Source organism: Corvus cornix, chromosome 5 (assembly GCF_000738735.6).
Source record: "Corvus cornix cornix isolate S_Up_H32 chromosome 5, ASM73873v5, whole genome shotgun sequence".
NCBI lineage: Eukaryota > Metazoa > Chordata > Aves > Passeriformes > Corvidae > Corvus > Corvus cornix.
The window spans coordinates 32,743,459-32,768,352 of NC_046335.1; the positions used below are offsets into that span (position 1 = coordinate 32,743,459).

The 24,894-nt window shown below is 45.7% G+C and overlaps 1 protein-coding gene across 5 annotated transcripts; it reads right to left on the reverse strand.

The window, feature by feature from the left end:
* On the reverse strand, positions 1–22,207 carry BMF (Bcl2 modifying factor). 5 transcript variants are annotated; one of them, XR_005601987.1, is made up of 6 exons: positions 22,100–22,207; positions 20,564–20,728; positions 19,312–19,632; positions 18,202–18,365; positions 16,111–16,235; positions 4,797–4,854 (listed from the first exon to the last, which is right to left on the reverse strand). XR_005601987.1 is itself a non-coding variant. In XM_039552526.1 (5 exons), the coding sequence occupies exons 3-5, from the start codon at positions 19,520–19,522 to the stop codon at positions 4,753–4,755; spliced, it is 477 nt and encodes a 158-aa protein (XP_039408460.1). In that variant the 5' UTR covers positions 19,523–19,536; positions 20,564–20,728; positions 22,100–22,207; the 3' UTR covers positions 1–4,752. The 5 variants fall into 5 exon arrangements, 4 of the variants coding, with proteins under 4 accessions (XP_039408460.1, XP_039408461.1, XP_039408458.1 ...); XM_039552526.1 differs by lacking the exon at positions 16,111–16,235 and having other exon boundaries at positions 1–4,854; positions 19,312–19,536; XM_039552527.1 differs by lacking the exon at positions 16,111–16,235 and having other exon boundaries at positions 1–4,854; positions 19,537–19,632.
* Between the last annotated feature and the right edge of the window lie 2,687 nt (positions 22,208–24,894).

Consider the following 24,894-nt stretch of genomic DNA (forward strand, 5'->3'; position numbering starts at 1 on the left):
TTTTCCTGGTGGAGAAGAACTGAGCTGTGTAACACCTGTGTGAACACATGCAAACCAAAGAAACAGAGACCACTGAAGTCTTTAGGAACTGTAAAAGATTGTCCTAGGATCTTTTATCAATTCCTTGAGGTATTTCTTCTTGCTAAAACAATCAAAGGCAACAGGTAGGCATTTTGCAAATGATCACAAATGCCAGTTTGAACGACAGACTCTTTTGAAGGACACTATTAAAACCTTTGTTGTCAAATTATGCTAATACTCAACAGTGCTCGGTTCATGTGCAGACCTCCCATTAATATGAACCAGCATTCCATGGTTCTTTTATTTATGATCCCACAGTAAATACTGCTGGTAAAACAAGGCAAGACCTCCACAAATCTGCATTCTTGTTTGATTCTAGCACATATGCTGAGTGCTTTCTCTATTTTTCCCTTTAAAAATACCCTCAACAGCACACCATTCAGCATGTCACAGTCTCACCATTCCCACAACTTCAGCAGAGATATGGGTCAGGACCAGCAGTGGAAGGGTGGAGTTCATTGTAGAGTGATAGGGTCACATTGTAATAACTGCCTCAAGTAATTTTGCTTTTTCTTAAAAAAAACCCCCAACCTTTCCTCCTAGTCTACTAATGGTCAGGATCTGCTGTTTCCCAGAAGAGTGCCAAGTGCCACACCGAATGAAGTTCCACCTTGGGTACAGCTCCAGTGACTGCTACGGAGCAACTCCAGGACTGTAGTAACCTCACATACACACATAATCCAGGCTTGAGGGGACAAAATAAACAGCCAGTAGAAAGAAAGATGTCTTTGCAATCACACTTTCTACACCAAGAAAGACTGGGTTCCTCGCCTCTATTCCCTTGCTGATACACAGCTCCAAAACAAAGGCTGACAAGGAAGTCTCTTTCAGGACTCCTCAAACAAGAGTTTAGCCAACAAATATTTAGTAACAAGCTATTTAAACTGAAATATGTGATCAGTTATGCAGGAATTCAATGCTACCAGAGATCATCAGCACCTTGACAGAATGCTGCAGCCCTACACAGATCCAGCAGCAGCCCTTTCCATGAAAATTCATCCTCTCCCCTGCCTTTTTTGTATCCTATTTGCAGCAGTTTGCAGCTATCCCTGGGCAGTCACTTTGTGATTACTGGCTCAGCTTTCAAGAATTGCAGGAAACAAAAGTAAAGCTAACTATTCCCTACTAGTACCAGGCTTGCTGGATCCTAGGATGGGCAGGTTACAAAGTATTCAAAAGGGTGGGAAGCTGGGAAGGGATAGGAACAACTCCATCCCTCAAGGAAAGACAGTTGAGGTCTGAAGCCGTTCTGGAGATCTGGGGAAGGCAAGTAAGATATTTCAAGGCTGCTGGCACCATCAGCAGCACCTCAAGGTTTCCTTAGGAACTACTCATTAAAAACAGGAATTTGTTTTAGGAGAAAGATCCAACTCTTCTTTCTAAATTGTTAGACTCTAGTTTTACAGCACAGAGAGAAACAGTGTCCCATTCTTCTCACCAAAACAAACTAATATCTAAAAACCTGAGCATAATCCTTCAGCAACAGGATTTAAACCATGTTCTTTGGAACCGTTTCTCCAAATAATCGACATATGTCCCACGCTGTACTGCAGTAGCTACTCTGTGGGCAAGATCTCCCCAGCAGGTGCTTAAGGGGCCTTACAAACATAGAATGGGTGACACATAGATGAGTGCTGAGCATCCATGTGTTTGTTGATAAATGTGTGAAATCTTCCCACTGTTTCCCCAAGTAGGTGAGACTTTAAGTATTAATTAGTTGCTTTTCCCTAAGAGAATAACCAGCCTGCCCCTCCAAATCTACATGAAGCAAAGTAAGACTTTAGGGTTGACAGAGCATATTTCCTTTCTCTGAGACACGCAGATATGGAATATAATTAAATATATTATCAGTGGTTGTAAATCTCTGGCACCAGTAACCAACACGCATATTGCAGGAAGTCGGCCTTTGTCTAGCATTAGCTCTATGTCTCCATTACAAGTATTGTTGTTCAAGGAGATTTTAACTCGAGACCCTGGCATGACCAATTTTGATAAGTCTGTTGTTGCAGTGGGAAATATGGACTGGCAAAGATGTGTCTTTCCCTGAGCCAAATGACTTTATTGAGGCCAGCAGCCTGACTGAGGAACCATTTCAGGTACTTGTTTCTCCATGTTAGGAAGAGTCTTGTCCTAGATAAACTGGGTGGGTCTCAACACTAGAAAGTACCAGACTTATCCTTCCAGCTTATGCATCTGGACAGGCCTTATTGGCCTGCTTAGCTGTCAAGTCAAGGCAGAGGGGAAGGGGAAAGCTCACAATGGTATTTAAATGTCAGAAGCAGTTGCTGAATATTTCATAGTTTGCAGGGCTGTTATGATGTAGCACTGACTGTTCCTGATAAAAGGGTCCTGGCAAGCAGAGGAAAATGCAAGCATCATATCCAAGGGTGCCACACAGGGAGGCATCATTGCTTCATTGCTTCCTGAGCCTCTGCACTTCCACTTCTGCCTCTTAAAGAGCTTCTTACTCAAGAGTCTTCTCCTTAACATTTGGCTTCTCAGGGGTCCCCAGTTCAGTCTGTGCTTGCACTACCCCTCAAGCTTTCCACCTAAATTTAAGTCATCTTTCTCCAATGACCAGCGTTTACATCAAGCAGACTGTGCAAAGCAAAGTATGGGAAGCCTCATCTCTGTCAGCATGGGCAGAGAGAGGCTTCCATCCTGTTGCAGCATAGTCAGCAACAGCTATCACTTAGATCACTCTGGGTAACTCTGTAGTGCACATGCTTAAAGAAACAACACAAAACCAAAAACAATCTCCCCTCCTAAAAAAAAAATTCCCACCCTCCCTCTCCATAAAACCCACCCCCAAAAATATTACTTGAGATTCATTTATATGAATTATTAACCATCGTGGACAAACATATTACTCTAGCCCTAGCTAGAAAAATAACACAAAAGGAGAAAAAAAAGGCTTTTCTCACATAAACTCTCTCCTTATGTTTAAGGAGAGTGACTGTGAATATATGAGGGTGAAAAAGGCTTGGGGACCTCTTTCAGGGAGCTAAAATACATTTTGCCCCAGTAGAGCAGGATGCGAATCAAGAGAATGGGGCTGGGAGAGAGCAAGAAGGTCCAAATGTAAGTCTGTTCAGCAAACTGTTACCAGACGCTACAGTGCAATGATGAGATTACACAAATACCAGAGAAAGCATGAGTTAGAGACAAATATGCAAAGAGGGGTGGAGAACGAAAGTATATGTGCAAGTAAACTACTCTTCCATACAGCAATGCTTATTTTTCAGAGTGGATCAAGAGCAGAAGAATTTCTCAACACCTGCAGCTGACATTTGTAACACAACTGAAGAGCAATTCTCTGGACAGCTCTTCCTCATGCTGGTTGTATCATTTGAGACCTACAACAAGGTGCGGTGGCAATATGGAAATTTTCGGAAAAAATAATAAGAAAAAATAATAATTGCTTCTCTGTTCATGTTTTACCCTAGTTGTTACTGGGTTTGTGAACTAAGTATATTTAAGGCTACAGAGAAGTAGCCATCAATATTTAAGGCTACTTCCTTTTGGTAGGGTAGTTTCCCTGTGCTGGTCCAATAGTGTCAGCCATATGGACAAACCTCTGAGTGCATACAAACTGGGAACTGATAGAAGATCTCCCTTGAAATAATATTACTGCTGCTAGTCAGGATATGCTTACAGCAGCCTCCAAACACTACATACTAGAGTAATGGACACACTGCTTGTACAGTGTACATATCAGACTAGATGCTAATTAATTTCCCTGTCAAATCCTGAAGCAAGATTATCAGATGCCTGGGATCTAAGCCTTCCTGACCAACCACATTATGGTGAGAGCAAAGAAAACCAAAACAAAATAAACATCCATCATAAAACTACTAAAAACATATACATTAGCATTGTATAAGAATGACACTTGTGCCATATTCCATGGGTTTTGGCTTCCTGCTGGCTCATGGGCACTGAGAACACTGAACTGAAAGCAGGCAGTGGCAGAAGCTAATAGCCACCAGGAACCCCAAGAAGGTTTCATTTTCAGACTGTTCCACTGGATTTTTTTTTTTTTTTTAATTGATGGCAACAACAAAGAACAACTTATTGTGAGAGAGCTGCAAGTGGTGCCCAATGGAATGGCTGAAGAGGTCAGATTTCTTTGTGATTTTCTCTCACACAGGGTACAAATAAATAAACAGTAACCAATGAATAAAACAAGTAACCTGATGGATCTAAGCTACTTGAATGTTTTTCATTGCTAAAAATGTGGAGGAATTGAGCATCTCTGCTCTGGAAGATACCCAAAGTACGTTTAGTCATCAATCCCAGGCATCATTTTTAACTAGCAGCCAAAATGACACTCCTGCACTCTACTATCGACTACTACACAGGGCAGAGGAAGCCATCAGTCTAATACCTGCCTCCCTTGCACAAAGGTCACCGGTGCGGGGAACCAGCAGCAAGCTTTACCAAACACACCCACATTCTGGCTTTCCTTCAACAGTGTTGGACAAGAGCTCCCTGCCTCACAAGGCAGGCAGCAGCAAAGAAGAGTCCATAAAAACACCCAAACTTGAAGACGAGTATCAGAAAGTCAGAGTCCTCACATCCGGCCGGCGGTGTGCAATGTCTCGCCCCCGAACCAGTGTTTGTTCAGTGCTCCCTGCAGACTGGATGTGGCCTGAAACAGGCGGGCGAAGCTCACCTCTGCCCAGTGTGGTTCCTGTTCACCTCTGCGTTTAAGGCCAAGTTGTGTAGGAAGAGAAAAAGCTGCCACCACACTTGATTTCTGTTCTGCTGATGCTGTAGAGAAGAACAGTTAAAGCAAGGTTATTTATATTTCTAGAATTGCAACATACCACTTCTCTTTTCCAATAACAACTCAGTTACACTTTTCAAGAGCAGACACTTTAATCCCATCAGCATAACAAGGGGGTGCAGCAAGGGATGAGGGGAGAGAGGGAAATGATAAGTTCTCCAGAAATAATTGTAGCTCTAACATTACAAAAAGAAAAGAGCAGACCCTTTATGCATTGTGCACAAGAGGATTAAACTTTTTTTTTGCTTGTAGGATTTCGCAGAGTTTAGCCAAGTGCTGTTTTTAATCAGATTGGCTTCTGAGCCTTTCAAAAGCCCCAGCTGCATGAACAAACAACCTTTTTTTTTTTTTTAAAAAAAAGCCCCCCTTCACCCCGAAAGTAAAAAAAAAAAGAAAAAAATATAACTGGTGATCCATCTGTAAGTGATTTGACACCGTGAAGGTCAAAGGGTTAATCTTCAATTTAAACCACACTGCTGAGACAGCAAAACTCTGATTTCATCTAGTACAAGAAAACACATTCGTGCACACACACACTCCCCCACCCTCCCCCCACCACATTTTCCTTCCCAGCATCTCCAAGATAATACTGCCCTTTTTATAGCCACTTTTGACAGTAAGCCATAAATAATCAGCCTTGGAGCCCTTTCCTACTGACTGGAGCCAATTAAACCTTAAGCAAGAACATACTTGAAAACACACAAAAAACCAAAACCAAGAGGTTATTTCAGGTCCCATTGTCAAGGAAGAAACATGGGAGTTGAGTTTCAGGGGGACACCAGACTACATAATGCAGCTTTGGGACAGGGACACTGTTCCTCCTTTTGTTGTATGTAATCACCCCTGCAAAAGTGGCTCCGATTATACCCCCACCTTCCTGCTCTTTAATAGCATCTCATACAAACAGGTGGGTTTCTCTTTACATTGCCCAGTCTGGGATACTATTTCACCTCAATAACCGACCCTCTATTAGAAGTCAGTCTTCATTTTCTCATCCAGAATTCCATATTTGCTAAGCAGGCATGATCATTTCTGGAAAACAAAACAAACCAGCCCAAATCTCCGCCCCCCCTACCCCCCTCCCCAATCCCCAGCAGACAAGGAAACAGAAGACTGGCTTCCAACAACTTTGCCTCAGTACACAGGAGTTCATAAAAGAGCACTGAAGCACATTATATGAACAAGATGTTTCAACCCAGATTAGCCCAACAGGGCAGAACAACACAGTTGCAAGGCATTTTTTACATAATCACAAATAAGAGAGTTGCAACTGGAGTTGGTGTATTGGAGATGTGTCAATAGACAGCTCTTCAAAGCCCTCCCAGATAGCCACTAAATTACGTTGTATTCCAGTGTGAGTAGATCTGTGCCATTTGAATCACAAGTACACACAAAACAGGCTTCCAGAAAACCTGTGTTCATCTCGCATCTTAGCAGTGGGTCATTATTCTTGCCATCAGGACTTAACAAGATGAAGAAATGGATTTGGAAGAGTTCACACAGATCCCACCACACATTTCAAGAGCACTGTGTTTGTAGCATAACCTGCAGGCAGTGGCTCTAGAGCCTGCTATTATTTATTTCAAAGTAACTAGTCCTGGGTTCAGTCCTTACTGACTGCACAGGCATTGCTAGGTTTACAGGTGAAAACAATCTTTTATAAACGGTCCTGTAGGGCTGGGTTAAAAAGCACTCAAAAAGCAAGATGGTTTTTGTTTTGTTACTCGCTTCTCAGTTTGATCAGGTTTGCCCCTCCTCATGAAACTGCAGAGATTCTTCTCATCCTCCTCAATACAGCCACACTCCTAAAACTGCTCAAACATGCACAGGGAATCACAGCGTCCCCGTGACATCTAGATACCCGTGTTTTTATCAAGCCATTACAGCTTAGGCAGATTCCTTAAACAGAGATCTTTGGGTAAGATGTCAATGAAGCAGCATGCAAGAACAAAGTGGTCTTCTGCAGTTTCCACAAGCAAGGAGCTATGCTAGGAGAGCACAGTGGACAAACATACTGCAGAGGCTCTGAAGACAATCTGCTTTGTTAGATTATTTTATTCTACTGGCAGCCAAGAGAATAAAAAATTGTCTTATAGAGACTTAATAAGGGAAATGCAAAAGGATGTTTAAAAATTGGTACACAAATCCTAAGCTTGAAATACATCTCAGCTTCACTGGTGGACCCTCTCTAATGGAAACTCTCATGGAATTTTATAAAGTGGGTTAATTGGGGGCACACAAGAGGAGTGCTGATCTGGCATGTACAATTTTACTATTTCACACTGTTGGATGATAAACACATATAAGAACCCCCATATTAATGTCCTTCTTCATGTAGGAGGCTGCTTTGTGCTTCTCACACCATAACAAGTTTCTAATTATTCTGTCTCCTCAAGTTTTATACATCACCTTGGGAGAAAAGGATTACCTGCTCTTTCCAGTGATAAGTAAAAGAGGCTATGTTCTGAAAAAACCAGTGGAAGGACTGAACTCATATGCCTCTTTTTTCTTTTTTTTTTTAAGGGGGGAACTTTTTGAGGAAGGTATTGAGTTTTGTTTTTATTTGGTAAATAAGAGTTTTAGAGCTGTACTTTAAGATGGGTTACAGGCCTGCAAGAGAATCAGTGGGATGAGAAAAACTCTAATGTATTTTAGTTTATATTCTATTGTGTTTACTTCCCTGCCTCTTGAAGTCACTTTTTGGTACAGCATTTTTGTCCTTTTCCAATTAAAAGTGTTTCCCATAATTGCCATATACACTCAAGGAGATTTCCATGCAAGAGCAGAATAGGAAATATTTTACCCTTGTTTCCCCTTGCTTATAAGAAGCATAACATCTCAAATAACTTTTTGAAGAGTGGTGACACCATTTTATTTTGAAGTGAAAAAATAGAGAACTAGATTGAGGGCAGCTTTCCAGGTTTTATTCCTAGGCCTAGGAATTGCTTGTATTTCCCTAGGTCCATATTCAGCCAGCATTTTCTTCCATGGTGGTGTGGTCCCACACACACTTTCACTGGCCTACACACTGGAGCAGACCACTCACACTGTCCTCTCCTCACAGCAGTGCTGGAAAGTGAATTAGAGCACCATAATGATCAAGGCCAGAACTAAAATCTGAAAAAAAAAGTTGCCCTTACTTTTGAACACATCATCCTAATATATCCGATCCATGGCATCATCAAACTGATGCTTGTGCCAGGACAACAGAAACATGATGACCTGTGAAGAGGAGCAAGGTGGGACTACCTGCTTCAGCAGCAAGCCTAGCTAATAGGGTTTGGAGTTATAGCTCCACTTCTGGGCTGATCTGCTTTCTGTGGTACTAATTCAGCATGGGACAAAAGCCACAGAATGGGAATGGCAGATATTATTTGCAGTAAACAATTTATGGAAAGAACTAAAAAAAGTCCTTTTCACAAGTTTCTGTGTCTTTTTTCCTAGATATGCCTCAGCCAAGACCAAAATTCTCAAATATTTCAAGACTGAGGGGTTTTTGGTGTGGTATAATTTTGCTGTCAGGAAGGACAGAAAACCCAGAAGAGTGATTCCATGAATTTCGGTTGTTTGGTTTTTTGGGTTTTTTTCCAGATGTGATACATTTTGAGACATTTTTCTAAGATTCGTAACTATTGCAACACTGATGTATAATTACCCTAAGCTTCACCAGGCCAATTTGTCCTTTATCAAAATAATTCAATCCTCAGGGTCACTACTGCACAAAAATACCAGGGATGAACACTTTGCCACCTCCATGGGAAGCACCAAAATAACCCTTTTGAGGCTCCCTTCCCAAGAAGGAAAGAAGCATCTTTTGCCCTCTATACTAACTGTAACTAAAGAAGAGTAGACTTGTGAATACAGTAAGTCAACACAAAGCTGGAAACACATAAAACCATTTCCTATTGCAGCTGCTGCTTTTTAAAGGGGATATCCTTAAGAGACTGTCTGTCTGAAGCGTTAGCATGAATGCTTCAATGAGTCACAGGGAAAGGCCATTTTACAGGAAAAGTGTCCTCTGCAGCAACAGTACATTAGTGAAGCCTCTTCCATGAACTGTGCTGAACCAAAAGCCAGACTACTTGTAAACAAACACAAAAAAAACATGCAAGACTTTTACTGGAAGCAAATGAAAGAGGAACATGACTGACCCGACACTTATTCCTTCCCTGTAATTAATTCCTGATACGTTTCACACTGTAAGCATACAGATATATATCTGGCAAATAACACCCCAGATGTCAAAACCTTTTTTACTCCTACCGAGCCTTTGCACGGGGTGATCATAGGGAAGATCAGGACAGGTAATGCACTTCAAAGAAAATGCTGTCCATCTGACACAGCTCTTTGAATCCATGAGCATAAATGTTTAACAGATTAATAAGATTCATTTTTACTCTTGATGCATATGTGCCATTAACACCTCTACTTTAAAAGTACATATGTTTGTCATACACACATGTTGTATGTGGGTCTGTCTGGTACACCCTGTCTACCCTCTCGATCTCATGGGCAGCTTCTGACTTTGCTTCACAGCTTCCAGAAAATTAAGTCATATTCTGATCCCATCTTAACTAGAAGAATTAATATGGCCCTAAACGGTGCTGTTAGAGAAAAAGAAGAAGAATAGCATATGTGTACATAGAAACATTATTCTTCCTTTAATGACTAATACAAGTATTAGCAACAAGTTGTTGGGATTTTATTTATTCACTGAATACAGAAATACTTGCACACCGGGAGCAGTTGCTGACTCATCGCTGAAGGCTGTTTTGGCTGCCAGGTGGCTGGAGGCATATTGTGCTACTACAAAATATGCTTTAGCTCAGAAAGATTAGAAAGTCACAGTCCCCACGGCAACAGAAGTTACAGAAGGTGTCCCCTACTGGAGAGAGAAATGCAGACCATTGGAAGTCAAATACAAATCTTTCCAGCTGTGATTCCTAATGACCAAAGTGTAATGCATGTGTAAAAGCAGCAGAGAAAAAAAGGAGGCAGTAACAGAGGAAAAAAATGACAGAGGAGCTCAGAGACATGGTTTCTCGTGGCAACACAACAAAGAGGATGAGAGATCTTCCTTGGGAAACTCCATCCTTCTGGCTCGCAACGACTCTTACATGGGACTAAGCCTGTGGTAGAAGGAGGCATCATCTCAAATACTGCTTCCTTTCTCATGAGCCTCCATCAGGCTTTGCGACAAGATAAGCAACACGTGTGTTTATGGAGAGAGGATATGCAGTACTGGGCAGAGCCGAAGGGATGCGGGGTGCAGGGACCCCCAAAACCCACGTATGGGCTGCCCAGCCCAAGCAGGGGAGAGGGCACGGACTGAGGCGCTGGATCCGAGCAGCAAACAGCGACGGCTGTTGCCCCAAACCTCCTGCCGGCGCAGCTGCGCAGGTGAGCCCTTTCTCAACTTTCTCGTAGTTCAAAAACAAACACGCAGCCACTCGCGCCTTCCTCTCCAGCGCAGGCAGGAAGGGGAAGCAGACAGCCGCCATGGCAACAGCCAGCTGACGGCAACCTGGGAAGGGCAACCACCGGCCACCGCGTTCCCAGGCCCCCGGCCTTCCCCTCCTTCCCCATCCCAAGGGGCACGCTGGCTTATTTTCCAAAAATACAGTAAATAACGATCCTGTATTTCCACAGAGCCGCACCTGATACCACTCTGTACCTGTGGCACGGGGTCCGGCTCGCCCCCATGCTCTGGGTGTGTGCGTGAGGGTGCAGGAAGAGATGCCCAGGAGAGGACACCCCACACCGCCCAGCCACGGCCAGCAGCTGCAAGAGTTTTTGACTCTTTTAAGAGTTTATTGACTGAACCTGCGTGTGATGGGGCAGAGCTGTTCCACAGCTCCCGGTGTTCACCGCCTGCCCTGCGCGGGCCGCGGGATCCGCTGACCTGTGTTTGGCATCCGTTCCTTCGCCAGCAGAAGGGAGGTGCTCCCAAAACTGCTCAGTGCTGCGGAGACCCCCCCTAGTGATTAAAAGTCTGCCTCGGGGTTTGCTTAAAATAACACTTTAAAAGTTTTTACAGGAAAAATATCCTGGCGCGGGGGGAAGGGGTGGGCGCGGGGCCGCCCGGCTGCGCGGGGAGGCGGCGGGAGGGCAGGTGCAGGGCTGGAGCCTGCGGGCAGCGCAGCCTCTCGTCAGCAGCGCCGATGACTCAGAGGCTAAATTTAGCGAGCGATATAAACACAGCCGCCGAGCGCAAACACGGCCCGGCCGGGCCCTCGCACGCACCGCCTGCTCCTCCTCACCCGCCGGCCGGGTCCGCCGGCCCTCGGGGGGCTCCGGCCCCGTCGCCAGCACCTCCTCAGGCCTGCCTCCCATCAGGGAAAACCTAACTGGGGTTAACAGGAGTTGCCTCACTGCTTGTTTTTGGATCACTATTTTTTCTGCCGTGGTCCGGTCCTGGGAAGGATTCCTTTTCAATTGGCGAGGTAGCTACTGAGGAGAAACAAACAAACAAGCAAAAAAAACCCACCAGCATCCAAACGGACACTATGAAAGGCTGGCAGGACATTCTTCCTCAGTGGCTTGAAACAAAGGAGGACTCTGCATTCGGGCACTTGCTTTCCTGCCTTTCCACCATAAAATTTAATTGAGTAAAATACAAACATGTACACTCCTCACCATAAATAATCAGTCCAAACATCTCATCATCCCCCTCAGAGATGGCACTATCTTAATAAGATCAACCAACCGAGGTGGAGGACTGGAGGCAGAACAACTGGGTTCCTATCAGCAATTCTTGCACAATCTCAGTCAAGTTATAACCTGCATTTTCTACTCTCCCACAATAAAAAAGAAGTGGGGTGTTACCATAATTATTTCTTAATTGAAAAATAATTTCTCAGCTGTCATACTGCTACAAGCAGAAAGCACATTACCACTGTCACAGTGCTGCAAGAGCTGAGGAAGTCTAGAACCTGTGGAGACTGAAGGGGTTGTACAGGAGAGACAGCAGCACTGAACACTGATGTTAGAAATACTGCAGAACACTTCACTTGTACTGTCCCAAAGAACAGTTTTGTGCTCTTTATTGTGAGCAATCTTGGTCTTTTGAGGTTGTGGCCCCACTGCCTCAAGACAGTCCTGTGTCTGGCAGGGTGAAGGATTCATGGCACACAGTTGCACAGCGCTTGCATGGCTTTCCTGCCACCCAGCTCCCTTATCCTTTGCCCACTTCCTCTACCAGAGCTAGGCAGGAAGTTTTGCTTTTTAACATTTTCCCCTATCTTAAGCAGGAACATACACGGAATATATTTAAATCTTTTGTCAGCTGAAAGCATAGAGAAGGCTAGATTAGGATGATGTGGAAGTTTTTCGGTTTTTATTAAACTGATGTACAATGATTCTATGGGACTTGCATCAAGAGTTTGTATGGCCCAGCCTCCAGCAGCAGCCTTACATGGCTGCCTGAGGAAAAGCTGAGAGCAAGTACATGCAATAGCTTCCACTAGTACTCTCTTTCAGCATCTAACTAGTTTGAGCTTAGGACTTCCTGAGTCAGATCTGGTTTCTGTTTATTTAATGTCTGCTTCAATGGCCATAAACTTGTCTCAATTCCCCTTGAACCCAGATAAAGCACTGGGATGCACAATATGCCTTGACAAGGAGCTCCACAGCTTTCACCTGTTGCATGAAAAATGACCTCATTTACTTTGACCTGGCTCCTACTAGTTTGACTTAATTTTGCCTAGTTCTTTTACTGGGAGAAATTGGTCTATTCATCTCCTTCATGTCACTTTATGTTTATGTTTTATGTTTATTCTGTTTAATATTGCTTCCCTCTTGGTTTGTATGTTTTTTGTATGTTTTAGCAGTCCTAGCCCATTTTTTTATATGGAAGTTCCATTGTCCTTCTTGCCCTTCTCTGAACCTTTTCCAGCTCTGCTGCATCATTTTTGGATGAAGAAAACCAGAATTTCATGTAATATTCAAAATATGGTAGAAACATGGATTTATATAGCGGCATAATTATGTTCTTGTTCTCAGTTTCTTTTCTTAACATACCCAAGAATACCATTTCAGATTAGATGTGAAATGGTCCAGCAAGTTTCTGTTAACCTAAATGTCAAGTAATCAGCTCCACAGGCAGCAGGACTTCAAAACAGGTGCTAGGCAAGGGGCAGCAGGTTGTTGTTGTGTCATTGTTATGCATGGAGAAGGTATACTTCCAAGCCCACCTCTTCCTTGTCATTTGTCAAAATAAAAAAAAAAAAAAGAAAGAAAGAAAAGAAAATCTAACAACATTAAGCAAAAAATCTATCTCCACTCCCTCATATCAAATTTCTGACTCCACTGACCATAAGAATGGCCCCCTCCTTTCCTCAAGCCTAGGATTCTAGTTCCATAGCCCTGAAATAACTTTGTTTTACATCTCAGTCTTCCCACCCAACCAACCCCCTACCCTTTAAACTGGGCTCACTCACTTCTGCAGTTCTCTCCCTCACCATGCTCATGCATCCTCAGCTGGAGATTCAAGTCCTGCACTGATGGGCAATGAGCAGAAAGCAGAGCTGAAGAGTTGACCCACTGCTGTGCACAGCAGCAGCAAGCACCAGCCAGCAGGGAAGATCCTGAAACATACTGACCTACTCAGGAAACAAATGAACAAAAACACGTACCCCAAGTCTCAAAGATACTGTAGGTACAGGTGAAGTATGGTGCTACAGGCTTAGCTGCAGGACAGTCTGAGTCTTTGCATTACATTATTAGGAAGCTTTTCTGAACATTTTTCCTAAAATATAAAGTCATCATAAAGAACAAATTCCTGCAAACAATTCCAGTGTAAAAAAAGCAACTGTTAAAATGCCCCAAACGTTCTTAGTAATGAAAAAAGCCTGATGGAGTTTGGGATAAATGATGCACATGTAGTGCTGTGCACCCATTCTCTCATGCCATTAAGTTTCCGACAAGTGACACGGGCTCCTTGTTGCATAAGTAGAAGTGTCTCAGAGGAGGCCTTGATAACTCTAATGAGAGACAGAGAGGAAAAGTATGCAAAACATAACACATTTCACTTTCAAAGGAAAATAACATTTCCTCCTGGACATTTTCAGTGTCATTAGCTTGAGGCAAACAGGTACATGCCTAGCTGTCTGCCCACAGCCGGTGCAGGCATTTGTGTTCCATGGGCTGCTGAACCCTGTTGCAGTGATGGTAAGATTTACTTGCTGAACCAGCTGGGGAATTTAGAGAAACTAAGTTTTCTGTAGCTAGATCCACAGAGGCTTTTTGAGCATGGTCAGCATATCTAAATCAACTGCAGGATTCCTGATGTGTTGGAAAGGGACTTTGTTGTTGTTTGTAATGCACTTATTTACTCAAGAAAGCTCAGCTCTGATTCAGCATCTGGTTCTCATTGAGGCTTAGTTTTTTTTAAACTGAGCTTTCCAGATGGGTTGACTGAAGCACAAGGAGGTCAAGAGACTTGTCTGAGGTCATACAGCAAGCCAGTGGCTCTGCTTGGACCTGAGCCCAGAACTGTTCAAGGCTACCACTCCTTGGCTCTTAAAGAGACAATTTTATCCCCTGTGAAGTGATCTTATCTCCATGAAGAAGAGATGCAATAAAAGCAGTCCCCTCAAAGCTGCAGCCTGCTTAAAAAGTTATTTTATTTGGAAAAAGCTGTAGCATTCCAGTGTCTCGTTGAAGCCTGTCAAACTGAAGGGGTGTGACACTGATATACAGTGTCATCCACCCCACCCCTATATAACCCTGTGCTCCTCTGGGGCGGCTTTACACTGCTGCCACCGCCATCCTTGATTGTGTACTCACATCCCATCTAGCAACCCCTCATGTCATGATATCCACTGTCCATTCAGCACAGGTCGAAGCTCCTCCTCAAGGCAAGGAAACTCAAGTGCACTCAGGACCTGAAGCAGAGCCCAAGCACTTGTTGCCACAGCCTGGACATGCCGGGTGTGGGAAGCACATCCCAGCCAACCAACCGGCAGATCCCCTAAGCTCAGCTCCATTCTCCATAACCTCAGAGCACACTCTTGAAGCTCAGCTGCAGGCTGGGCTACAGCAGCAGTTTACAGATGCCGTGGCAAAGGCACACTTGCTTCAAACCAAGGAGAAGGTAGCAGGTACTGCTTCTCTTGCAGAAAGCATGGCTTGTCTCTACCTTTGTTTTCCAGGGGCAGGGTGAAAAAAATACAACAGAGGGAAGTTTGCCAGAAGCTACACAGCCTCAATCAGGTAAGGGGCAGTAAAGAACTCAAGAAAACTTAGATGGGTCTCACATGTCATTATGCAGAGCCCTTACAAACTAGATCAACCTGTAGCAGGCTCTGCTACTTAGGAACACAGAGCATTGCTCAAGTCCTTTCAAGAAATTCACCATCTTAAGGAGATGAAAGACACCGAGTTCTAGGGAATGTTGTTATTGCTCTAGCACTGTTCTAAGGATGAAATAGCCAGGTTTTAAATTACTGTTTTCTGTTTAACATATTAATAGGAAATGAAATCCTGAAAGTGGTGTTCATGCCAAAAGCAAGCATAGGTGCAGCCAACTTTCTTATTCTTACTAGATGCATACCCAAAAATCTTTTGTATAGCCAAGAACCACAGAATAAATACCATTTAGCTCCAGAAGCCCAGAGAAGAGATAACAGTGACTCTCCAGGGTTCCCAGTGTGGGATGGGGTTAGACCATGCATGCAGCTGAGTCCAATGACAACGCAGTGATGTCAGCCTCAGCAGCTATTGCCTGCTCAGTTTCTCTCAGCCAGGGATGTACATTAACCAGCAGCCTTTGTGTCAACACAGCCTTGCTGCTGCAGCAGCAGAATGGGGGCCACACCTGAACTGCTGAAGAGTCTCACAGAACTCAAGAGCCATGAGAAGGCAGCTCTTGAGCTAGCTGGATGCACCATTCCAATGCTAAAAGCCTCTCCTAACTTCCACTGAAAGAAGACACACATTTTCTTTTCACGGGTTCACAGATAAATGTTTTGTAGGCTCTGAAAACAGGCATAGCTTGTTGAAAACCAAGCTTGCTCTCTCTCAGGACTTCACAAGACCACACTGGTGTGACTAACTTTGTGGTATTCTAAATCTGATTCAAAACACCACTCTGGAAAGTTGGTTTTGACCAAATGTTTGAGACAAGCTGGAATGGGGCTTCCAAATCAGGGATTAGTTTCACAGCAAGATAAACGACAGCCCAGTTTTCCATGTCTCAGAGACTGCCCCTTCCAAACCACAGCACATTGTGAACTACTCACGTGTCTCCAGGGGCAGACCGCCTGCTTCTTCAGCACCGGGCTGGGCAGACTCATTGCACATAGGACAGAGGGGTTTCTCCACAGGGGATTCATGCCAAAAGCCAAAGGAAATCCTCCATGCAGGACTGGGAGGGAAGGGATTGGGCATGACAACAAAACACTCCACAGGGAACGGTGCTTTGGACACCAATATGTAGCTCAATACTCAGTTTCCCTGACAAACAAGAAAGAATCCCTTAGCAGATCCAAATGCCAAGGCCTATCCCAGGGTCAGGCTGTGGATAACCACTGGCTGAACTACTCCGTCCTCGGGTTAAGTTTTAGAGTTGGTTTGGTTTTTGGTATTTTTTCCCCGTTTTGTTTTCAAATTTAAATGGCTGAAGGCCCCCGCTGCCGTCCCCTTTACAACTTGTTGCTGTTCCAGTTCAAACAAAGAACACAGAGCCCCTCCTCTGGCGGGCCCCGGGGGCCGGGCCGGGCCGCGCCGCCCAGCGCAGCCGGACGCCTTTGTTTACTACGGCTGCACACGCCGGGCTGGCCGCCGGCCGCGGCTGCGGGGGCCGGCCGGGCACCGGGAGCCCCGGCCGGGCACCGGGAGCCCCGGCCGGGCACCGGGAGCCCGACCCCGGCTGCCGTAGCGGGGCCAGGGCGGGTGGGCGCTCCTGGACGCGTTTCCAAGGCACGGGCATCAGATAGGGACACTCCCCCGAGATGAAACGGGTCAAGTTACAACCAGTTCCACCAGTTCAGAGCAGGGCTCCTCTGCCAAGTTGGTTAAACCTTCCCTTTCCTGTGAGACAGCCTGGCGAGAGAGCGGGGCCTGCAGCTAACGCTGGCAAAAAGGCGCCACCGGGGAAAACCCCATTCAACCACAAACAACACATGTTAAAAGTCTCGTGGTAGCTCTTTATTCCTGCACTTTGCTCAATGACATTCATAGCCCCATCTACATTTCTACAAGCTAATCTTCCTTTTCCTTCGTTAATCCTCCACCTGTTAGGAGATGAGAAGTCCCAGAATTTCTTCATCTCTCAGATGACACAGAGAGGACCAAGCCTTTGCCCAGCCACAAGCCACACTCTCTGACCAGGACAGAGATCCTCACTTACCTTTGAGAAGGGCTGCAAATGATCCCACAGTTAACAGAGCACAAACTCACTTGGAGTAGCATAAACTTTCTGTCCCTTTCTGAAGTCAGCAAAATTTCTTAATATACAAGCAGATACACCCCTCTTGGGCTTGCATGGAAGTGGCAAACTGCTGCCTGCTGCCAAGCCTCTGCCACCTCTGACCATCTCTGTATGGGCTGAGATCTCCATTTCATCTCTACTCAAAGGGGAAGGAGAGCAAGGAAGAAAGAATCAAGGGTTCTGGGGGTGATGGTTATTTTGTTTCTTTGAACAGCAGTGTTTGGGTTTTGGTTTGTTTTTTTTTTTTAAGAAAACAAAATCAAGAATCTGGAGTGTGGTTTTCCGACCTGATGGCATCTTACAGCTGTCTTTTTGTTGTGAGGAAGTTAGTCACAAGTCTGAGACACTAGCTAGGACTGTCTGACTAGTAGCTGCTAGCAAGTCTAGTATGATGTAAATATACTTTACAACATTACATAGAACTACCGTTAGACAACAAGGAGTGTCAGAACAGACTCCAGGCTTGTTATTTCCAAGACAAGGAGCTGATATAAGCCACTAATGGCTACATGTTCCACAGAACAGAAGGTGCTGGTGGTGAGGAGGCTGGAGAAGAAGAGTAAAAGCTGTAATAAAAACCATGAGGAAGATCCCTGGGAAAAGCCTCAATCCCCACTGCTGATGAACCGGAAGAGCTGGAATAGCAGCAGCTAACACAGAAGAGTTCCCTTCCCAGGCAGTAAACACAGTCCCTCACAATCTCTTCCCTCCACCTGCCAATCCTTAGGAAGAGCAACCAATCTAGCATAAACAAAATCCATCAGGATACTCCTGCCATTTTATCGCTGTTGGTGGTCTGTTGTCTTAAACAACAGCTCACTTAGCTGATGCCTGGAGCCACTCTTCAGAGTAACACTCTTGGGCAGGTAAACCCCCACCTTCCCCTCCAGAGACACCCTACCCTCTGTATGTGGAGCCGGTGGAACTGGTCGGCAATGCACTGCAACTTCCGTGCAATCTGCACCTCAGCACGTGCTTCCCGCTGGCCTTCCTGAGGTTCCTCTTGGAGGTGCGGATCCAACACAAAGCCAGCTGGGGGGACATGTAAACGGTAACCAGCACTCCCTACAAAACAGATTAGAAGAGCGATTCTTCCAGTGCAAAGATTAGCTTTTCTACTCAGTACACCTCATGGAGGAAAGAGCTGCACATAATCCTAAATTTTTGACTTTGAAGTCTAGTTCCTGAAGCCCAAACAATGACCGTGTACTGTAACACAGTGCAGTAAAATATTTGCCCAATTTCAAATAAACTTATATCGATTAAGCAGAGCATTGCACTGATTCCCATAGTCAAATGAGTGGCAAGATCTTAAAATTGATTCCTTTTGCTTGTTTATAGTTCAGCCAAGTGCTGTGATTTGGGGGTTTTTAATGGCAGTTTTGCAATTTTACAGGATATCTCCCTCAAGTTGTCTCCCCTTAAAGGTAGCAGTATCTTTTCTGTCAGTCTTTTCTCAGTTTTCTGGTATTTGGTGATATTAGTGATTGGAATTAAAGCTGAATTGGATACACAAAGCTGAGTGGTGACCCATCAATTACTAGTAAAATACTGGATGGACATGCTACTTAATCAGCAACTTTAAGTCCAGTAAAGAGCCTAAAAGCTGTAACTTTTTGCATTTTCTTCTGTCCACTGAAAACTTCTAGGAGTTTCCACTTCCTATGTGGATGAGACCCACCATTGGTAGTTAAAAAATGTAGGCAAATTGTAGGATATGAAGTAAGGCGAACATTTAAACATCTAGCAGTAAAATCAAATGTGATAGAATAAAGCCAAAAAGAGAGAGAGAGAATATCAAAGACAGCAGAAGCAATGAGCAAGTGTCTGGTTCCTGCAGTGAACAAGCAAGGGTAAGAAAATACAAGTTGTCTTTCTTGAGGGAGTAGGACTAAAGCAAAATTTCAGTCCTTTAATAAAACACCCTAATGAAAGAGACCTTGCTTGATTGGGGATGTGCTAAAGGGACAGTTTCCTTGCTGCAAAGCTAGTGACTCTGGAGTGCTCTTACCATAGAAGAGTCTCCGTGGCTCTTCAGTGACTCCACAAGGCAACATAACATCCTGACTGGAAGAGGATGGGCTGAGTGTTTGAGTTGCCTTGTCCTGCTGCTCAGGATGCCTGATACCGGGACCACAGCAGTGTGTGAGGGGGAATAGCTGAAACCTCCCCAGAAGGCAGCTGTAGGACTGGTTCTGTGTGAAAAAGCCAGTTGCAGTCATCTCACCAGGCTGACCTGCAAGTCCAAAGTCATCAGAGTGAAACACGTCATCGTCCAGCCCATCCAGGCTAGAATAGTCCTCTTCCAGGTAGCTGGGGCGATCCATTGCTCCTGCAATAAAGGGACATTTGAGGAAACAGCTAAGACACAACAAGAATGTTGTCCAGGAGAGAACGCCTTCTGCTCCAACAATAAAACACAGCTGGTTTTACCACACCTTCCCTCTTCCCCACTTCCTGTTGCTGCCCATCTGCATAGATGAGAGAGGTGAGTGACCTGTGGTGAAGGTCAAGGCTTTGCAGAAAGTCCTCAAGTGCTGGGCCAGAGAGAAAGTTCACATGTGTGTAAGTCCACCCACAGCTCCAATTCCACAACTGCTCACAATTAGATAGCAAATCCCCAACCTCAGCACACAGAAACAGAAAAGATGTTTTAAAAAGCAACCCAAATCCTTCCAATAGCCCCATGGCCAGTCAGTTTCTTTGGGGTCTGCTTTGCTTTGGCCTGCCATATTTGGACTTTATTGTGTATCCCATTTACTTTTTCCCTACCTCTTGCTTATTGATGAAGAAAAGCTCTTGTAATCACAAGGCTGCAAGGCCAGATTTTTAAGAAACCCCAGTGGCTGCAAAACTTAAGAACTGTCAAAGCCACTTCTGTGAAGCTCTCCATTACTTCTCCCTATGAGGGCCAGCTTTCCTTTCAACTTCTCATTTCTCCCCTCAGCTCCACTTAAGATGTGTCCCAAACTTGGCAATGTAGTCACTTCCTTACCCCTCTTACCCTCAAGCCTACATGCACTGTCAGTGCAATGATTCATCCTACTACTAAAGAAAAACAGGGCTGGTGTCAGCATTTAAAGCAGGATTTTGGTAGTTGCCACAGTAAACACTCCTGCGCTCTGTTGCAGCACAAAGCTGGACAAAGATGGTGGAGAGGAAAAATCCCCAAACAACCTAAATCACTATTTCAGAGCTCTTTGTAAACATAAAGCAATTAGAAGCAGTATTACCAAAAATGCCACAAGTCCCTTTACTGTTACCTGTGCTTCTAACCCAATTGGAAGACAGACTCCTAAGAGATCCATCTCCAGGATTTCCACCCAGTTCCAAACAAGGCAGTGAAATTCAACTCTTCATGTCTCTTCCTTTGCTCTGGTTTGCGAAGCATTTAACAGAATGGAAGACTAGCAAGAGGAATTTCAGGCCTGAAGGAGACATTAATAATAATTTTATAAGGATGTGCTCAGTGCTGCCCCTGGTGCTCCCATCTCCCCCCAGGTGAGCAGCACTCAGGACACCAGCACACTAGAGACAACAGGACCAAGTAGTGCCAGAACTGTTTGTGCAGGGCTCTGGCTTGGGAACACTATGGCTATTTAAGTTGCTGCATCTCAGCAGTTCACACAACTGAGCCACAACTCCCAAATAAGTTTCTGCAGAGCAGAACCGGTACCAGCCCCAGAGCTGGATGCAGCTCTGCTAGACAGCAACAGTGGCAGAGCACTCCTAGCATTCTCATCCATGGCTTAAAGTAGCACACTGAAAGGAGTTACGGGCCCCAAGAGGCAGGCATGGATGATCTCCTTGCCAGCTCTTCTGCTGGATCACAGTCACCTGACAGAGAGGCAGGCGGGAATGTACTTTGTCTTTGCAGGAAGGTTTGCCAGATCTCATCTGTCAGCCTCACTGGGACGCGGGCATTCCTCAAAGAAAGTGCAGCAAAGGCACAGAGCAAACCCCGAACAAAAGAGGGTTTAAAGAGCAAGAAGTTTAACTCGACCTCCTGCAATACGGCCCGACCTTTTTGCAGAGCTCTTCAGAAACGCCGAAGAGAGAACGCCGAGGCAGCGCGAAGGATAACTCGTCCTACAACTCGCTGGAACTCCTTCTATAACCTCCAAACGCAGCTCACGCTGGGAGCCACAGACACCGGACAGCTCGGGCTCCGGGTCTCTACCCGACGGCGGGCACACGGGCACGGCAGCCCGCGCGCCTCCGGTGCCGTGTCCTACCCACGGCGCTTCCTTCCACAAGCCAGCGGCCAAAGCCGCGGGGCCGGGGCAGCCGCACGCTCGCGCTGACAGGCAGCGGGCCGCGAGCGGAGGGAGGGCTCAGCGCACACGTGCGTGCCAGCGTCCCAAAACAAAGCTGGCCGGCCTCGCTTCGCCACCGCCGGCCGCCTTTAACTCTTCCCCGCCCGGGCTCCAGCCCCGCAGATGTGCCCCAGGCCAAGAGGTTTAACGCGGCTCCTCCGGGCAGCGCCGTGGGACGAGACACCCGAGCTCGGCGGGGCGGCCCGGGAGGGCCAGCGCTGGCTGTGGAATCAGCCATCGCCTACCTCAGCAAATAATCTGCCTTCTCAGTGCCTACCGAGCTCATTCCTAGCCCGCACCCTCCCTCTTTCTTCCCGCTCCCCAGCAGCCGCGGGACTGGGGGCAGGACCGGCCGGGCGGGGGCTACTCCGAGGCGACCCCCTTTCCCTGTCAGGATCGCACCCGGCCTCGGAACCGCCCTCACCGACGACCTGGCTCAGAGCGGCCGGCCCCCAGTGGCGAAGGCGCTTCCCGGGCACTCACCGAGAACCGGGACGGGCGTCCCTTGGGGACGGGGCGTCCCGGCAGAAGCCGCCGCCTCCGCACCGCCAAACTGCGGCCGGCGCCGGCGGGCGCGCCGCGAACAGCTGACGGCAGCCCCGCCCCCGCCCCGCCCCGCCCCGCCCCCGCCCGCCAGCCAATGGGCGGGGAGGGGCGGGGCCACCGCGCGGCAGGGGCGGGGGGCGCGCCCGGCCCGGCCCGGCCCGGCCCGTGGAGCGGCGGGGGCGGGGCGGGCCCTTTCCAGCCCGCTCCAGGTAGGAAGCGGGGAGGAATCGATGCTTATCAGCCCTCAGCGGGACGCGCTGCTGGCACCACGGCCCGGAGCCGAGCTCAGAACAGTCCCACAGCTCGGCAGTCAGCCCCAGCCAGGGGCTCAGCGGCAGGCACGCTGGGCTAGCTTTAAACTTGATGGGAGTGTGACTCCAGCTAGTTTATTATCACAAACCCTCTGATTTCTCAGCTTTAAATGACTTAGAGAGTTCTTAGAAAGTTCTCCCTGGCTTGTGAAGTCTGAACGCTGAGGTGTGAGGGTCAAGGAGTTCGCAGTGTGTCGTACTCTTTCCTGTGGATGAGTAGTAAAATACACAGGACTAAAGAATTAAACTAATGAAGATAGTTTCTCGATAGCGCTTTCTGTGAAGCTCACTCGATGAGATTAGGATAAAAACTCAAGCCTCATGCTTCGAACAACAGCTCAGTGCATTTACCCATACTCTGCCCCTGATTTATCAGCTCCCCCTGTAATCAATGGCAAAATCTCACCATGTTAAGAGAGGCAGGACCCAGCTCCTTGGCGCAGAGCAGCACCCTGTCAGGCTGTTTTTAAAACCTACGTAACAAGATCGCTTGGAAGGGAGACTTTAAAACCCGGCTGGCAGCTGAGTAATGTTAATTGCTGTCAAGTCTGCCACACAGTTACTGAGGTTTGTAACTTAAACTCAGGGGAGGGGTTAGATTGCAAACCGATGGCTAGCAAGGTGAGGTAAATTACTACAGTTTCCTAGTATCACATTGTCCTGGGCAGGCTCTGCGAGCCTCAACAGTTAAATGTTTCAGAGCCACTGTGATTTTGAGTGAGGTATTTACAGTTGCCATTAATAGATTAACAGGCTAATAATGTTCATTGTCTCCAAGAACCTATTTCTTGATGGTTCTTGTCCAAGGGTTCATTTCAACTCTTTTATTTGCCAGAAGGCTTGAGCCTTTGCTTATTTATGAGAAGATCAGCTCATGTTTGACTTGTACCTCACCACCAAGTAAGAAAGAAAAAATACTGTTTTCTTAGATTTTTCAGTAAGGGACAAGGTTCCTAAATTAATTAAGCCTCATTGTTCACTTTTGATAGTCAAGGGAATTGTGAGTAGGAGCAGAGGAGATTGGTATATATATATAAAAAAAAGGCAACAAAAGGCATTCTGTATCTTCAAGATAGTAAAATTTTATCACACTGATGGTCAGGCCCGGGCAAAATGCCAGCTGCTGGAGGGGTACTTCTAATTTGAATGTGCATCACTATAAATAAAAAATGAATGTGCTATGATTCCAACCACTTATGTCTTCCAGACTGAGTAATAACTGCCTGCTGGTTAGGCTCATTAACAGTAAGAACAGTACCTGATCGGCTTTGTTTTCATCTCATTGAGCTGCAGTTGGGGCCACACTTTATATCCCCAGAGGCTGCATTTTGGGAACTCCTACTGTGTAGAAAATGTATGGAAACTGAAATCTATGTATATAATCAGGCTGGATGGTAAGAGGGCTCAGGAAGGATATTTGTGCCTTTCAGTGATTAAAAAAAAGATATGGCAGCATTTCTAAGAGAGGGGACTCAGAGGGATTCCTTGAGGAAATTAGACATTGTTAAGAAATGGCTCCGAGTAAATAGACCGAAACCAAGACAGAGACAGCGAGTCTGAAATGGAAAATTGTGAACTGGGGGCAAGTTATACCACCAACCTCACTGCACTCAGCTGAGAGAGTTTCTACAATAGTATGGAGACAAGCTTCTTACCTGGGAACAGGAGCCCAAGGGACAGATTCTCTGCCAGAGAGTTTTTGCTCATTAGTGTGCATGGTGACATTTTGATTCAAGAGATTAATCTTAAATCACGTGCAGTAGTGTCCCTGTGACATTTGTGGATGGAAATACTGTGCCATCCTATAACCCTGCTGTCAGCCTGCCCTATTGCTCAAAAGAATAGTGAACAAAATTGCTTCTTTTATTTACTTATCCCCCCCTACATATTCCTTACATGTCTTCACAATTATTTCTTCTTATTTTACTGACAAAATGCTATTGTCAGCATTGTGCTGTAATTGCAGAGTACATTGTGATCTTAGGCACAGGCCTTGCAAGCTGCTCTGCCTGGGTGGGCTCCAAAACCCACACAGAGCCAACTTAACTTTGGTGGGGGTAGTCTTGTCTGATGAGCTCAGTTTTCATTTCTATTTTTCTACTTTTTCAGCTCTCATGGTTGAAATAGGGAAATTAAGGGTATCCTCATGGATCATAAAGCAAAGGATGAACAAGAAAAACATTCAGGGTTGATTCTATTTATTTTGTTATCTTAAAAACATTTGGCCACTGGGATGATTTTTCAGGGGGCTCAATCTGAGTGCAAAGAAGTGGAAAACAGTGTCTTCTGCCCTGACACATATCAGTGGATTTACTAAATGTGTTCTTCCACAATTTATTGTTGTGTGAGGCAGAAAAAAATGTCTTGAATTTCATGTTTGACCATCCCTGTGTATTTCTCACATAAGCTAGACTCCTGGAG